Source organism: Anser brachyrhynchus (assembly GCF_964034855.1).
Source record: "Anser brachyrhynchus genome assembly, chromosome: 14".
In the NCBI taxonomy this organism is placed as follows: Eukaryota; Metazoa; Chordata; class Aves; order Anseriformes; family Anatidae; genus Anser; species Anser brachyrhynchus.
The window spans coordinates 3,343,360-3,361,440 of record NC_137709.1 but is presented as its reverse complement, the minus strand read 5'-3'; the positions used below and the strand labels follow the sequence as shown (position 1 = coordinate 3,361,440).

The window sequence follows — 18,081 nt, the reverse complement described above, 5'->3', positions numbered from 1 at the left end:
CTTTGCGGTCATTTGTGCATCTTATATTTCAGCAGCTGAATTTCACGCACCACCACAGATTTCAGTAATGCTGGGCAAGCTCCTTCACAGGCATCATGGCAAGAAAAGGAGGGAAAGACAGACTGGTACAGAGACAATGCCATGGTCTTCAAACCAAGTTTCCACTCGTGTAATCGTGACACGTCCTCACAGCTATGATTTTCTGTGTATTCAACAGCACAAAGATTAGGTAGCAGAAAACAAGACAAGCATTTGAGGTGGAACACAGGCTGAGGTTGCATGGACAACTTCAACTTACACCTGAATTTGGGATGTGTGCATTTGTAATCTTTGTTTTCTCAACATAGCCGCAGTTGAATATTTAAAAACATGACCACTTGAAACAGCAAATACACTTTCTAGTTTTATGCACATCTCAAAGGCCTACTCTAAATAATCAAACTCACACTAATTGTTACTGTGATATTTTTTCACTAATTAGAACAAGCTTTTGTGGTATGAAAAAAAAAAAAGCAACATGAAAGGCAAGAAGATTTATCTGCCTCAGATCATTTAAATAACACCTAACAATGCCACAACATTTTTCAGCTTCAAAGTAGTTAAAAGTTGTTATCTAATGATTCCTTCCAGCAACCTTGCAAGATAAGCCACGTATCCACTGATGGGAAAAAATGAGCCATTGCCATCCCTAGGCCATGCAGGGAACCTGGGCGACAGCCAGCTGCAGAAGGCAGTAGCTTTCGGGCTGCCAATCCGGTATGGTCAGGCCCCACCTCTCTTAAATGTTAAACAATAAACACAGAGCCACAGGCAGAACTCTGATAAAAATAGCACACAATGCAAGTCAGCAAGTCAGTCCTTTACTTTTAGTTAGTAGAGCTTTACGTGATTAACAGTTAAAACAATTTTCATTCGTCTTGGTCCAAAAAGACACACCACTGAGCTAACATATTGCATGGGTACAATACTGTTAACTCACGCTGTACTATTTGAGCTACTTGAAGAGATACCATCAAGACAGGTATTTCCCAAAAGCATAAAGATGCCAGTCCAGCACCAAAGCAAGCCTTGGTGTCTAATCATACCCATAAATGGAATTATCAGCAAGATATAACCACCTTAAAGCTTCCTTTAAGACGTCCAACTTGCGTAGCTGACAAGCCAACATTGCTGGTCTGTCTGCATGAATAAATCATAAACTGGTTCTGTCATCAGAAACGCTGCACCTGGCATCGCACACCAACTGTATACCGAGGGAGCAGATCGCATTGCAATTTTTATCTTTCAGTTTATTACACAGCAGAGAACACAACAATCATGCAAGCAGAAAAGCAACTTCCAACACAGCTAAAAAGCCTGAATTGTTGCATGATAAAATTTATCAATGACAATATCCAATACCCAAGGTTTCATTAAAAAAAAAAATTGTTCACTTCATTCAAGAAATCACATCCAGGAACTGATCTGTAGACCAAAGCATAACAGACTGTAGTCTAACTCTGTTGTGAACATATCCAGTAAAATGAATCTGTTGAAAGCCACTTACAATCAAAAAATAAATTAAAAAATGTTTACCATACAAAACCAAAAAGCATGTCTTTTCTGATTAAAAGCAACTTGAAGTCTGTAAAGTAGCTTCAACTATGGCTTCTAAAATGTTTCAATACTAGACATATTCAGCATCTCTGAAAGTATGTGGAAGAGAAAATGGATGGTGTTGGGGAGCAACGAAAGGAAGCAGTCCTGGCAGACTGGATTGTAGCTTTGCATACATCGGACTGCCCATCTTGCCACACAGTTATTGGAAACCTTCAGTAGAGGGGTAAAAACAGAGGGGTTCAGTTGTACGCAGAGCACATCGGCAATAAAAATAAACTAGAATATTGCTAGGATGGAGGGATAAATATGATATTCAATAATGAATAATGACCACATTCCAATAAAAGCTTAGTGTGCAAGTACTCTCAAACTGATTCCCACGTGCAACAGAGGAAGAAAGTTAACAACTTACTACATATATATACACAGCAATCACTCCCCTCCTCCTTTCTTCTCATATTTGAGTGAAGGGATACGAACTATTAAGTTACTGTTGCAGCACTTTCAATTAATTAAAAAACAAGGAACATTCCTCTATTTTTTGGTACCTGGCAACTCATTCAGGCTTTTTGCCTTAATGCAAATGATAGGACTTGCCTATAATAAGCAAGACACATCTCATGTGAAATTCAGAAAGCAAAGCATGCTGAAAGGGTGGGCTTACTTATTTAATGTAAATATTGCACAGTAGAGTGCTCCTCCAACTCTCACAGATCCTTTGTGCATTTTTAAGTCCACACAAGCACCAACACAGTCTGTCGTAGCTAGATTCAGTTACACTTCAGGGAGGCAAGGGACAAAGCAGAACAGATTGTTGGATTTTAAGCAAAATCTGTACAAGTTGTACCTTAACATTTTACACTTACCTACGACTGAGATGTCGGGAGAACAAACGGTAAAATCACTGCATTTCCATTTACAAAGTTAAAGTTATTGGTCTGATATGCTGCCAATAGGAATCTTAAGCCAGAATTTAAAAAACATTTAAGAAAAAAGAGAGAGAAAAATTATTAGGTTTTAAAGTATTAACTTTATTAATAAATATACATCCATATGATGATGTAAATACAGATCATGAACACTACTCCATTCCCATACACATAATTGCACACGAGTAGCTCAAGTTCATGGACATAAAAACATACACAGTATCTAATCAGGCTTTTTACAGCAGAGGACAGGGTGCTGATACTAGTTATTTAACAGATTACTGTTTCCCCCAAAGTAAACCTGTGGAAAAGCAAATGATGAAAGATTAAAATATCATAAAGTGGTTCAAACTTCAGAATACAGATTTATCTATTTGGAAAAAAAAAATCACAAGGAGAAAGGTCTAGTCTCTACTAAAGTCATAAATATATTTAAGCAGTGTTAAAATATATGCATTAAAATAGAGAAGAATAAACTTCTTTTGTGGTCAGAAATTAAGTTTGCAGTTCAAAGTATTTACGATTATTATCAATTGTTTTAACTGTCAACTCTAGGGATAGCATGAAACGTTATTATACATACAACAAAGAACAGCAGAGTCACAGCTAATGAAGCCATCAGACAAATGACTTCACATTGCTCTCTGCCTTTTAAAGCTCTTCGAAAATGGGGGAGGGAGTTCAATTCACATCTGAATTACTCTGTGTATTGTAGTTCCAAGTAATTCTTTTCACATCACTTTTCACCGACAAGGCTTGGTTTTGTCCTGACCAAACTCTAAGTTCTTTCAGACGAAATGAAAATATATTCATTCGGAACAGAGATCTTTAATGGCTCTTGATACATAGTTATTCTGAATAGTCTAAACTAAATCCAAGATATAAAGAACATTGCCTTAATGACAAGGCTAACAGCTGATTTTAAAAATACTATATTTAATATCAAAGTTAGCCACTTCTGATGGTATCTGTGTTTTTTTTCTGCCAAAATATGGTGCTAGCATCTTGAATATGTCCAGTGCAAGACTTTATAGTAGCAAAATTATTTGGTTTAAGTTTAAGTAAATTTAATCAGAAACTGAATAGTAGTTACTATATGTAAATTAAACAGTGAACTTGTATAGCATCATTAAGGAATAATAGCAAGCGAATACATTTCCTTTATGTATAAATAAGACGTTAGGAACTTGATAATTAAAAGAAATTATTAAAAAACAAACTTGACATGTCGATCTTCTGAGCAGTGTTAACACACAACGGTGATCCTAGCTTATGAATAGCTGAATTATGATATATCATATAAAATAAGCAATTTACCTTACAAGTTATGTTTTCATACTATGGGGGAAAAGGCCAGTTTTCCCACTGGTACTAATAAAGTTTAGGCATTAACATGCTGTTTCAGTGTTTATCGTGGAAAGAAGAATGTTTTTTTAAAAAAAGCACAATGTATTTTCTAGATTATACATAGGCAAAGCAGAAGTATTTGAAAAATTCCATTCCTTTTTCACTTTGAATCTCTTACTTCTTTTTTCATCCCCTCACAGCATGGCACCAGTAAGCTACAGTCAGACGTAAAATAAACCAGAATTGGGCAATGCCCAGCAGCACACTTCTGGTCTCCTTGCTAAATCTTGGGTGCCAAGCAGCCCTTTACAGACTCTGCCAACACTTTCCTACTTTATGCTCGTCATTTCACAATTGACAACGTTAATTGTTTTTTTACCGGGATTATATTTCATCTGATATAATTAATAAACACTGTAATGAACAGAAATTGCTTAGATGATTTCATTATTTCATCAGCATACTTGAATACAAAATTCATTATACTAGCAGAACAGTAATACATCTGCATTATCTCCTGACACACAGCACAGCACCATTGAGTAGATGCACAAGTGAGAAATGAAACAGGAGCAAACGGGATAAACAGAAGGAGGTAAGAAGTGGAGTTTCTCCAAGGTACAGTGGTGACATGCAACATGTTCCTTGCCAGCGAGGTGTGACACTCCTGTAGTTACTACATTCAGCTGAAGAGGACTGCTTTCCCAGCTGAGTTCAGGAAAGAACTTAAAGCAGTCTTTTGTTGAAAAATCATGATTAAAAACAGCCAATACAGCACGGATCCTGAGGGTGAATTAACTCACGTTAGCATTTTGCATGTGTCAGAAGTGACATCGTTCTGAGAAAGATTGCTAAATTTCAGGCTTGCGAGTTCGTTGAGGAACAGAACGTGTAACTGGATTTCATAGCTTCAGCATGAAGAAACCATTTTAGTAGCAGTTTAGCTGCCATTAGTTCGTGTATCGACTAAGGAGCCATCCAGTACAGTTGAGGTTCATTGTCTTAGTTGCCAGTGCATACACAGTTCCCCAAAAACAATTCAACACACCTATTGTAAAGTACAGCATAAAGTCCAGCTCATTATGTGTTAGGCATCACTGGAACACCTGAAGGCTTGCTGCTTTTTTCCTGATAAAAAAGGTATGAAACATGACATCTGTTTCTTAAGTTGTCATCACTGAAATCAAGAGTTCTCATCAAAATGACAGCAGGCCAGAATAGCATTTACATTAACAAAAATTATCAGTACTATTACTCAATCAGCACAAGCTCTAATTAACCCATTTTCTTCTGCTCCCCAGATCTCCAAGCTGTATATATATTCCCACCCCAGATATTTGAAGCTGCAAATTTATCATAAAGCCACATTTTACTTCAAACAACTTAAATATAAACTTTCTTCCAGGTGAAAAAAACGCTTTAATTCCAGTAAAAATAAATTTAGAACAAACAATATGCAACATTGAGGACTGATTTTTTTTTTTTGGCGTCTAGATTAAAGTATGTGCACATGTTACACACACACACACACACACTCTCACACTTAAAAAAAAAATTAAACACACCCAGTTGAAAAATGGAACATTTCTTTTGGAAGGAGGGAAGGTTTTAGTTTGAGTCAAGAAAGGTATTTATAGTCAACCAACAACATTTTTTTTCAGCTTGCATGCATAGATGAATTCCTATGAAGTACTTTATATCTGGGGTCTAGCAGTGCAGTAAACTGCATCCTGTTTGCATCAGCTATACAGTTTGCTTTTATAAATCATGAAAATGGTGTCCTTTGGTAGATATATAACCTTCCATAACTTAAATATAGTATAAGTGTCAAACAATGAAATATCTGTATTTCCAGGAATATCTGGCAAAACTAAGTCTGAAAACTTGGCAACAGTGTCTATTTAAAAAGTTTAATTTGTAAACATTATAGATTAATACTTTAAAAGCTATTAAACTGTCGCCACCTAAGCACAGATTTTAAAGGCAAAAAACAGTGTAAATAGCTATTTACAGATTAAGAATGTACTGTTTAATATTAACTGAGTGTGTAACTAGAATGAACAGTACTTAATTTCTTACAAAATATTTCAAATTTTAAAGAATTATTTGTGGTTTGGTATACGTACTATCAGGCATTTCAAAATTACATAGCAGAATCCTGTATCAGCATAACAAAAAGAACAGCTATCACCTAAAGGCAAATGAGCTTGTGTTAATAAGGCGCTGTGAAGCTGTAATGCGCTGCACAAACTTTCAGCTTTCTTTAATCTTTTCAAAAACATTTTTGGAACAGTAGTTGAAATCAACTTAATGCTACAACTCCAGAAACAAAAGCCACCTAAAATGAACACTGAAAAAAAAGGTTGTTTTTTTGGTCTGTTTTCTTAAGTTTCTAAGTATCTGTTCGAGGTCTGTAGAAGCTCCTGCAGGAGTGGAAAACATAGCTTGCTTTCTATTCCTTCCTTTTAAAAAACGCACAGGAACTCAGAATTTTGCAGTTGTTACTAGTTAAACAGTCCCAAGCAAAGTCCCCTTACTTTATCAAGTAAGAACTCATCCGGATGAGTTCCTTATTGTGAGATAGGCCACATCACGAGCCAACAGCCAGCTAATTCTATCCTCCTTATTTCAATTACTTAATGCATAATCACAAAACTAGATTTACCAGAAACTGAATGTAAAACTAGCAACACGAATATTACTCAGAGACACCATGGTATATGCATCAGTTGAGACTTGCTAATAAATTATGATTTAAAAACAACAAAAAACCCTTTATACCAGTGCCCTCTCAACATTGCTTTAAAAGTTACTGAACTGCACCCATACACTACGGCATTATTTGAATAAAAATAAAATCTAGAAACTCAAACGTATGCAAATGCTACAATAAAATGCAAGAAACATGCCAAAATCCAAAGTAAAGCAGATTAGTAAGGAGTTACTAATTCCTTCCTTTCATTCATTAGGCTGTTTGAGTTTGCCACTAGTTTCACCAGCAGCATGTAAGCCTCTGTTATGCACCATAGGATAGGGAAAAGCTGCACTGCCACAAGTATAACTTAGATTTGCAAGCCGTGATAGAGCTTTAATGCTACCTGGAGGTCTGCCTGGGCTGACTTTGTATCCTGCTGCTTTAGTTGTACCCAAGGGTCTGCCTGGACTTGTCTTAAATCCAGCTGCTTTGGTGGTCCCCAGGGGTCGACCCGTGCTGGTTCGGTACCCTGCTGATTTTGTGGTCCCTGATGGCCTTCCACGTTTCCCAGATCGGTTGAGGTTTTTCTTTTTCTTTAGTTCGTCTTTTGTCTCTATATTCCTGCCACTCGTGGTCTGCAGGTGTGATTCATTCAGCGGATCTTGTCTCTGGCATGCAATCGGTTTGTGGCTGACTGCGTGGCCGTATTTGCTTTGCTGCGTGGCGTACAAGTCAAACTGATCAGCAGACCTCACGGTATCTTCGTTAAGGCAAGAGCTCTTGCCGGTCCCACAGAAAGCTGCATTACTGCTGGCAACAGGGTGCATCATTTTCTATCAAAAACAAGAGAGACAAATGTGTATCAGTATATAATAATGCTGCAGCGTTCCACATGAAAGAATCTTTGAAGAGTTACCTCTGTTTCCTAAAGTAAGCGCAAACCATTTTGTCTCTCTTCAGTAAACAGAATTGATGTCAGTAAATTACTTTTTTAAATGAAAAGTTTTAATAAGCTTTCATTTCAGGGTTTGCATGGTAACCCTCTACACATAGTTAAAAGCAACTATTCAAAATATGTATTATTCAGGTGGGTATAATTAGCGGACAAGTACATTAAAGAACTGAACAAAAGCATTTCAGCAACCAAAACATCTAATATCCACCCATTCTGATTTCAAAACCCTCCTAACCAAATCTCATGTAACTTCTAGCTGTTCCAGTTGCAAGATCAGCCTACCATCCAAGGAAAAAAAAACATCTCCTTCTCCTGATTTAACAGATCTAGGCTCCTAAAGATTTTGTTGTTGTTGCAACTGCAGCAAATTAATACGACACTAATCAGTTTTGTTGCTTCTTCTCACAATTACGTAAGAAACACAGAAACAGGTCGGACGCTCAGCAAGGCGACAGTGCCGCAGTTGGGAAAGCAGCGGCACACAGCGAATCTCACACGAAGCAAAAGATGCCAGACCACAGAAATGCCACCGCTGTCCTAGTTAGGTGAGCAGGTACAAACTGCCAGTTACACAAACTGTGCTCAGGACTTTGGGAAAAGCCATACAGCTTGTCCTGATACCCGTGTTGTCACGCATCTCTCAACATGCTGGGAAACAACCACGAGCCCTCACGACCAAGCACTGCTTTACACAGCCTGCGCTTTATTGCTAGACTACCACGGCTCGAGCTGTGCTCCATTTCGGAGGCTTGCTTGTTCAAACAAGACCCATCTTCAGGAGGCTGGGAGGGTGACGCGCCCGCGCGCTGCTGCCTCACCCCGGGCCCAAGGGACGGCCTGGCGGCCTGCTGGCAGCAACCAGGCGAGGCCTCAGCCCGAACTACCAGCGACTGCTTCCACATGAACCGACTGCGCTCCTGTGAAATCCCTTCAGCACGCGTACTGGGGCAGAATCACAACAAATAATATTACTGCATTACTGGTGGTCTACAGCTTTTTTAGCATTAAAACTCGTAAATACCAGCTGCACACATACTGCCTCACGGTCCCTAACAGTGGAGGTGGAAGGAGCCAGCGAGGCGCGAGGCGCACCAGGAGGATCTCCTCACTCAGTTCGCCTGCGTTGGCTCTACAGCTTAAATAAGCTGAAAATACTCAGTCCAAGATAACATTTAACCATGCTGAAGACAAGATTAATCCAATCAATATCTGGCTCTTGAGAGAATTTCCGTGCCCTCCGGTCATGCTTAGGAGACTAAACATTTCTTGCTGTGGTAAATTTCTCTAGGAGATAAGGTCTGGAATATTCATGGTATTTTGCCTGCAGTAGATATGGAATATCACCTAGAACAACTACATCTAAATTCTACCATTGATTACTGAATTTATTTGGCAGTTGTGAAGGTCTCCTCCCAGCCGGAGGAAACGAATACAACAGAAACGGTCTGTTTACCCAGGAGTAAATCCCCGTGCCCTTTCCTTCTGATTATAATGGTTACATTCCCTGCTCTTACTCCCAATTTACCTTGGCTTGACAAATGCATATTACAGCGTATGCATTACTCTTGTGCAAATATCTGAACACGGTTTCATGCCAAATAGTTAAATTGTGATAATAATATAATTTAAATAATAAATGGTTCTAGCAGAGATTATCCATGTGCTACAACTCTGAATGTTGAATGGGGCTATGGCAGAACAAATACGAAACCACTGTTATTACAGGTGTTGACTAGCAAGTGAAACAACTAAGAATAATTTGCAAGCCTGCATTTAGTAAAGAACAAAGAAAGTAAGATACAGGTCAAGAGACCAAACAGACTTTTTGGTGCAGCAATAAAAATGGAACTTAATGTTTTCTACAGTTAGCAGTCAAGAAAACATTACCTTCCTTTAACCCCGCTACAGCCCACAGTCATGACAAATACCTGAGATTTTTCACGATACGTAATTGCAAACATAAGGGTTCTGTGGTAATGTATTTTTACTGAGGACAGCGTTTGCAGAGCGACTGAAAGGCTATTCAGCTGTTTGCTGACACACTCGAGGACACTCGGAGCAGTTAGTTCTAGGCTCAGCGCTCACTTAAAACACCAGAATACTGGCTTTGGCCCCAAAAAGCCACTCCGAGCTCAACTGCCACAAGGCCGATCAGTTCAGCTGCCCGGTGTCCGAGGGAACACACCAGGGAGGAGGCACTGAACAATGCAGGGCCCTTGAGGTTTCTCAGCAGACTGCCCACCCCCCAGATCCGCTCCTGTCTATGTCCGTGTTCTTATTCTCTGCTTTTTCTCCTCATCACAACCAGGGGGACTTTTCCTATCGATGACAATCACCCACCTTTCCTAGGGAGAACCACAGCAGGTCCTCAGATCCAGGGAAGGCATCCTGTTGTACCTGCCAGGCCCTGGGTTTCACCACCATACGTGTGTTTGTGTGTGTGCCTGCCACAACAGCCCTGACAAACACTGCCGGGTTGTAAAGAATTTGGCCAACACTGGTTTACCTTACATCTGGTGGCAGTCTGCATCACTGTAACTGACAAACAGCGAAAGAAGAATAAATCACTAACTGTCTAACATTTCTTACGAGAGGAGGAAGCTTAAAAAAAAGCGGTCTGTGAAAAACTGACAACAGATTTTTTAAATGTTTATTTTTCTCTACATCATTTTCCATCAATTCATGGCAATTCCAAGTAGTACCCAAAGCTTATATTCTCCATTTTTGATTTAAGACATTTTAATGAAAAGTTTTAGAAAATAAATCTTTATCTTGGTTACATTAGCGTGGACACCTCCAGCATAATTTTCTTCATTCGCATCACAGTTGGGAATGAAAGAACGAAGTAGGCACACTGCATGAGTCTATCAGTAGAGTGGAAGCAGGCTTCTTGGCAGGGGTACATTCAGTATAAACAAGGATTGGTATAAAATGCAAAGCTATGCCAGTTTAAAAATCCCACTCCAGCTAAATTGTATAGCCAAACACACACAACTTTGTGTCCAAGCATTCTTCAGTAAAAACAGCCAGAAAAGTTTCCAATGAAACAAAACTTACTCGTTTTAAACCTGTAAATAGATATGTAAAAGATACTTGTAACAGTTTACTTAAATCATTTTTTAAACTGGTTGAATGTCTCCACATAAACAAATAGTTAAGATGAGGCACTGTAGTAAACAAATTCAGTCGCGTTTCGAGAAGATTTTTACTGGAAAGCGGCTGCAGAGGGTTTTCTGTTTGGATCCTTTTCTATCTGGTAATCTATTTTCATAGAAATGCTTAGGAAGGGAGGAGACAACTGGATAAACTAGCTTTGGAGAAAGAAAGGCAGCATTAGAGCTTCCTGTGCAATGAAGCACAGAAGCTCCATGGCTGCTAGAACGAAGAAATTGGACCATCCATCTGGGACCTGCAAGTTTTTGTTGCTGGGGGACCAGAGGGCCATGGTAATAACCCCAATTTTTAAAGTATTGCTGCATCGCCACTATTCTGAGTACCTGCAAAGTTAATTGCTTGAGCACTCCCGAGGTGAGCATGCAGTTTTGTTTTGCTCACAGTGCTCATCAGTCAATACACAATGTATGAGGCCGCCCTTAAGATTTTTGTACTTCACAGTGTAGCTTGCTCTCTTCTGCTGGGAGATGAAACAGAAGCCATATTAAAGGCAAAGCAGACAAAAAGAATCTTAAGAAATTTCACCTAATTCCAGTGATACTATGACTCTTGGATAGAGAGGAAGAGTGCTTCCTTTTACCCCTAAGCACAGATTAACATACAGCACGTTTCTAGCTTACAACTGCTAAGGCTTCTTTTACTGGTGCAGCCCATCCCTCTCTCAGCTTGAAACTGTGCCAAAAAAAAAAAAATGTTCTGTTTGCTATACAAGACTTCAAGACCAAAACTAGTCAAATCCCAATGCATAAAGCACCCTTCTTGGGCTGTGACATGATGCTGTCTTTACATCACCCCCTTCCTTTGCCTTCTTCATGGCCAGCGCAGGCCAGATGGCAGCTTCCAAGAGCAGAGAAAGTACAAAAGCTGACTGGAAACAGGCACTCAAACATTAAGTATTTTATAAAGTCCCGGACCTGCGACCTGGTATCTGCATTAAACGGAACAATCAGTTCCAACAGGAGAAGCAGGCAGCCTCTCTGGTCTCAACCTCGCCTGCTTTCTGCAACAACAGCCTGGCTCGCACCGGAGCAGACCTGGCTCTCCGCAAGCGCTGCTGGCTTCTGCTGAAACGTGCTTTGAATCAGAGCCTCTGAACAAAACTGGAAGCACACCTACAGCTTTTCAAATGACGATACCAGGAGAGGTAAACTCCTATTGCCAACGGGGACAATTTTGATTTTAGTAAGAGTTAGCATATAAAACCCACTCATATTTCTGAAATTTTCCACAGCTGAGGTTGCAATGGCTTCAACAGCACCGACAGAGCTCTAGGAGACTGTATCAGCACGTTTTCATCATCCTCCAGCCCTCCTTACAGCAAATACATATAAAGTACATGACATAGCACTCAGAAACAGAAGCATTATTTCTGTACTAGTACCCTGCACGTCACTTCTAGCAATTAAAATAGTTGGAGGGAAGCACAGGACCAACTCTGTTCGAGTTCCCTGCATAAAGAGCGCTCTATGCCACGTCCAGCAGCACAGGGGCTGCAGGCTCTGGGGAATGCCAAAGGGCTCCTTTTTGCTGCGGGGGGAAGTTGAAAAAGCAATAGCACAGACATTTTGCCTTTGCAGACTGCGGCAGAGATACAGTATTGGTTTCGCTCCTCCCTCTCAGGATAGTGGGTGGGAGAAATATACTTTCATCAGTCAGTAGAAAGAATGAATTGTATCAAATTAAACATTTTTCAAGTGGTGCTTTTATTGTCAGCTCCTTTCCTACGTGTTAGCTATTACTAAAATATGGCCTCGCCTGATTTTTAAAAACCCACAGCTGCTTGTTTTCAAAAATACTGCACTTTGAGCATCCCCATAAAGGTAAATATTTTAAAAACACTAAATAAGAAATCCAATCAGCGGCACAACGTATCCCATAACGTCTGAACCTACATTTGAAATATAATCTACTTCTGACACTAGGTAAGCGGTTCCTCCAAACCGTGCTTATGAAGGACTTTCCACCGCTGATCACGTAATAGGATTTTTCTCATCATCTGACACGAGGTGAAATATATTAAAATCAGCCAAAATATAAGACAATTTCTTTACACAAGTGGTTTACTAGAACTAGTACAATAACAGGAGGCTGCAAATAGGAGAGAGAACGTAATTTTGGAAACAATGTCTTTCTCAGTTATTCTTTGTGCAAAAAGATGGAGGAACAAAGGATTCCCCAAGCAACACGAGAAATTACAAGCACGGTATTTCTCTGATGACCAAAGGCCATTTTTTCACAAAACCGTGAAGAATGGCCAAAGGTGGGCGACAGAGGCTGCAGGAAGAGCTCTGGGGGCGCTCAGACCATCCCCTCACTGCCCCTGCTCCAGACCCCAGGCACGGCAGCCTGCCCGGGCCGGGGGCTGCCAGCCCCTCTCCCGCTCACTACCTGAGCACCCCAACACATGGGCATCGGGGTCCCCTGGGAGTTCGAGGCTGTTTTCTTCCAGTCCCCCCACACTACCCGAGACACCCCAACGCTGACGGGGTGCCCCCTCTTTTCCAGTCCCCCCAACAGCCACTAAGGGAACGTCACACGGTGCCATTTGCTTAGGCCCGAGCCAGTTTCTGCCCCCTGTGCGCACGCAGGGATCAGAGGGCCCGTGGCCTCTCTCACCGACACCAAGACACCCTGAGGGCCCTCCCTGGTGCCGAGAATAAATAACGTGCACATGGGGAACCCCAGGTGTGAGCAGTGCCCTGGTGGCAGCAGCTCTGGCCCAGCAGCTCTGCCCCGGGCCTGCACGGCGGGTGTGTAAACGCCCAGCTGAAAGCATCGGCACACTTCTCACACGTGCTCTCCTTCAGTGGAATGCTCTAGATGTTTGACTGGAGTCAGTGAAAGCTGCTTTTGTTCGCTACAACGCGAACTCAAAAGCTTACAATACCTGGTGGTAAGAGGAAATTAAACGTGGGGACCCCTGGAGAAGCAGAGCTCCCCAGAGCCCGAACACCGCCTTGGTGCCACACACGTAGGTCAGCACTGCCCCCACAAAGATCAGATAGTCACGCACTAGCGAGGCTAATGGTGAGCTTTTAGGTACCAGGATTTGATTGCAGAACCTGGCAAACAACTAACTGTTAGGCTCTCTGGCCTTAAAAACCACTCGAGTCATACCTAAGGGCTGTTTCGGCAGATGCCAACATCAGCAAGAACGTCAGCTGACTTCTTTCCACCCAGAAATTAAGATCAGGTAACCACAGAGTGACGAGACGATGAGAAACAAGACACTTAAAAGGGTTAAGACAGGTCCACAAAAATCGAGGAGGGCCATGTCAATGATCTCGTTAACCGTGCACCTCCAATTACATCGACACAACTGCCCGTTTGGTTTCATAATCAACAGAAACCACTCTGAATCCACGGCTTTTCTGAACAGGATAATCTTGCCCTTTCCTCCTCTCCCACATTCCCATTCCTTGTGCCAACACTAACTATTGTGCAAGAGCAGGACGAGCCAATACCCAGGTGAAAAACAATCCGACTAGAATGAAAAAACAACAGTTGGCTGGCACTGGGGCAGGAGAGGAAGAACAGGAACACAATTTTCATCAGCACAGAGACAGACTGAAGTCCTACGTTAGCCTATACCACGTTACCTACTGGCTGCCACCAGCCCACTCTCTACCCCCTTAGCCCCATTAATTTAAAAAGCTAGCCAGACCTCAAAAATTTGACTTTTTGCCAACGTAATGAACTCAGAAGATGTTCATGAAGGGTACGGACAAGTCCCGAACACGGCACAGGGAGTGGAGGCTGAGGAAAAGAAAAGCCACAGCTGGGATGGGGCCGCAGAGAATCGAGGCAGCCATCAGGCCAGACGGGCTGGCTTAGAGGAGCGAGGTTGTGAAACTGCACCCTGATTATTCTGTGGTTCTGTAATTACCCAACTTCAAGGCAAGTCAAATATGCATATGAATGGCAGGGCAGGTAGAGGTACATCTTACTTTTTTTTAAAGAAAGAATTATTGGTGTTTGTAAAATTGTCCATTCACCTCAAGGAGCTGTTCCCAGGTAACACGGCGCAGACCTCACCATCGCCTACAACAAGGGCTTTGAGGAGCAGGAGATGGTTATTCATCTCCCTGGGTGTTCTCACCCACCCGCTCTTCTCCCCAGGGAACAGAACAACAGCTCCGAGAGGCAAGAGGTGCTCATTCATCTCAGTGGGTGTTCTCACCTACCCTCTCCTCCCTCCCCAACCTCCTCCCACGAAAGGGTTTAAAGCTTAAGAGAGGGATCGGACACCTCCTTGTCCCGGTGCTGAGCTCCCGACGGGCACCTCCACGGGGTTAGTGCAAAAGCTCCGGACCCCCATCAACACACCCAGACACTGCCACCGCAATGCACGCGAGCAAAAGGATAAAGTCCACTTGTTGAATCTCGTCAACAGTGGACACTGGACAAAGACGCGGGATTTTCTGTTTACAGTTGCACCTAAAACATTAAGGATAAAGATATAGACAAAAAAAAGAGTTCTATGAGAAACCCTGGTATTTAAATATTGAAATAGGAATGAAATGCAATTTAAAAAATGGATTAACCAAGGGTTCCTCATCTTCCTTTATTTTGAAAAAATACATCACATGGATCAGAATAACTGTTGCTTTCTTTAGACAGCCATCCAGGGAGCACCGCACGCCAATTAAAGGCGCAACTATTCGCTAATTAATTACCCTCGAAGGGCCACGCAGCAAGGAGGATGCACTGAACTACTTGCAACTACCCACAAGAGCACGGCACACGCGCTTTACGCTCCGAGGCTTGAACAAGCGGGCACAAAAGGGAGCCGTGCGGAGCCGTGCGGGACTCGCACCGGGGAAACACGCAGGGAATTAAAGCCCCGCAGCCCGGGGGGGGGTGGGGGAAGGACGGGCTGGGGGGGGGCCGGAGCACGCCGGGGGCCGGGCGAGGGCTGCAGCGAGACAAAAGCGCCGCAGCCCCGGGCGTGCGGGGGCCCGGCGGGGCTGGCCCCGGCTACCACCTGCCGCAGGGCGCTGCCCCCGGCCCGGCTCGGCCCGGCCCGGCCCGGCTCAGCACGGCCCGGCCCGGCTCAGCACGGCTCCCGCTGCCCCGCCCGGCCGGGGGCGGCGATGGCGCTGCGGGGCCGAGCCCGTCCGCCGCCCCCCCCCCACCCCCCCCCAAGCAAAGCGCGGCCCCGCCGGGAGGGGCCGGGTTGCGGCGACCCCCGCCCCGCTCCGCACCGCTCCCCGCACCGCTCCGCTCCCCTCCCCTCCCCCAGGTCTCCATCTTGCCCGCCCGGCCGCGACGGGCTGGGGCCGCCGGGGCCGGGGGCGCGGGCGCGGCCCGCACCTACCTGCGGGGGTCGGCGCGGCCTGCGGCGCCTGCGGGGCTCCGGGGCTCGGGGCGGCGGCGGGAGCGGTGGGAGCGGGCGGCCGCCGGCCTCCCCCACGCTCCCCGCCGGGCGGCTGCAGGGAGCGGCGCTGCGGCGGCGGCGGGCGCGGGCGCGGGCGCGGGCGGGCGGCAGGAGCGCGCTCCCGAGCGGGGCCGCGCCGCGGGGGCGCGCCGCGAGCCTGCGCGGGGAGGGGAGGGGCGAGGCGGGAGGCGGGCGAGGGGCGGGCGCGGCGCCGCCATTTCCTGGCCGAGAGGGGCCGAGGCTGGGCCTGGCGCGGGGCCGCGTTAGCGTCTGGGGCAGGACGGGGCTGTGGGGCCGTATTAGTGTGTGGGGTGAGGTCGCTTCTGCTGCTGACTTACGCCTTTCTCCAGCGTACCTCAGTTCCTCCAGCGTACCTCAGAGGGGCTCCATGTCCTGTTACCCACCGACACCTCAGCACCAGCTGCAAAGAAATACTGCTGATCATTAAATATTTTACCCTATTTCATACACCCATACTCTAAAGTTTATTAAAGAGTGCAGGCGTTGCTAAAATGCCTTTATAAACAAGGCTTCCTACCTTTGAACAGCTCTATCCAAAGGGTTCTGACAGAAAGCGGAGTTTTAAGTGCCCAGCACTCCTCACAACCTGACCTTTTGCTGTCAAGGTTAGATTTAGTGAAATAGTGCTGTAGCCCACTTTTTGGAGGGTTATCACCGACAGGTTTTTTTTCTTCTTTAACAATAGAGATTAATGATTGTAACAGCAACAGTGCCCACATCTATTCAGCCCAAACCTTCCTGCTCCTGTTATCTTCCTGGGGCCCCCCACAGCAGCATACACACTTCCAAATCACAGGTTCTAAATTACCACGTACATCCCCAAACAACTGGCACCTAAACAAGTGCTGTGAGATGTTCTGTGTTACTCAGATGAAGTCTTAGAAAGAGCAAGAAAGATCAGATAAAAACAGAACAAAACAAAACTACAGCTTTTGCAAGTGTCTAATTCTGTTTTTCTAAATATTTTCCTCTCCTGCTGTTGTTTGAGGAGCTGAATGCTGTACTCCAACCCTGCGATATTCCATTCTTACAATACTTGGAGCTCTTCGGGCCAAAAATTGCTGTGAAACATCCTGCCAAGACCCTGGCTCATTTTTTCACCGCTGCTTCCTAACGCATGCAGGAATTCTCACTTTCAATATATATAAAAAAAAAAAAAAAAGGCAGCGGGGAAAACACCCTTTAATTTAGCAGATGATTCAATTTATTGATGAACATCTTTCTGCTGTTTTTAACTCACGTTGGAAACACCCCTGCAAATCAAGTGTGGTAGAGTTCGAGAACCTCTGGTATCCTGTTATTTTAGTATATCAACACGGACAGTGAGGGGAGTCAGGCCACGCTCAGGCTCCTGCTTTATTCAGAAGAAACGCTCATATATTACACAGCAGCGAACCTGTAATTTGAAACAGGGCAGGTTCCCTCGCGAGGAGCTGTGAAACCCGAATCGGGCGGTTGTTGAGGCTATCGCGGGGAGAGCCAGCGCTAAACGTTTGACCTCGGAGCTGGAAGCGCCTTTGTGCGGGGCTGTGCCTGCATTGTGCTCTGGGCAAACCGATTCCAGATGAGGCAACTCCAGTGCCCACAGTGCTCAAATATTAATTTGGTAGCTACAGGGTCCGGTTTCCTCATCTGCACACACCGCTAATAAAAACAGCAACCAAAAAGAAGATAAATTTGTCTGTGACTCGTTTTGTGAAAGCTCCCTGGGGCCTGAAGCATGGCCGTTACACAGACTGGGAATTTGCTTCCCCCTTTTTTTCCCTAATGGACTGTTATCGCTAGCAATAGCAGACGATTACATTAATTACCTCTACGGTAGAAGATGCAATGAAACACTGCCCTCCCTACAGCCAGAGCGCAAAATCCCCTTCTCCTCCTCCTGCACCAGGTCCTTTGGTGGATCCAAATCTTCAAAGAGACTAAAGGCCCGAGAGCACAAGTTCCTCCTGTTGCCAGCACAGAGGCTCACAGCAGCTCGATG

The 18,081-nt window shown here is 44.0% G+C and overlaps 1 protein-coding gene across 2 annotated transcripts; it reads right to left on the bottom strand.

Annotated features, from left to right (window-relative positions):
• Positions 1 to 2,609: 2,609 nt before the first annotated feature.
• LOC308177782 (UPF0461 protein C5orf24 homolog) lies at positions 2,610 to 16,194 on the bottom strand. Of its 2 annotated transcripts, XM_080555510.1 has the most exons (3): positions 16,017 to 16,191; positions 6,974 to 7,403; positions 2,610 to 5,003 (listed from the first exon to the last, which is right to left on the bottom strand). In XM_080555510.1, the coding sequence occupies exons 2-3, from the start codon at positions 7,398 to 7,400 to the stop codon at positions 4,963 to 4,965; spliced, it is 468 nt and encodes a 155-aa protein (XP_080411636.1). In that variant the 5' UTR covers positions 7,401 to 7,403; positions 16,017 to 16,191; the 3' UTR covers positions 2,610 to 4,962. The 2 variants fall into 2 exon arrangements, with proteins under 2 accessions (XP_080411636.1, XP_080411635.1); XM_080555509.1 differs by having other exon boundaries at positions 2,610 to 7,403; positions 16,017 to 16,194.
• Between the last annotated feature and the right edge of the window lie 1,887 nt (positions 16,195 to 18,081).

Bases quoted from the DNA above. Each gene is read 5' to 3' on its own strand.
- LOC308177782 (XM_080555509.1), bottom strand. From the start codon at position 7,400: ATGATGCACCCTGTTGCCAGCAGTAATGCAGCTTTCTGTGGGACCGGC.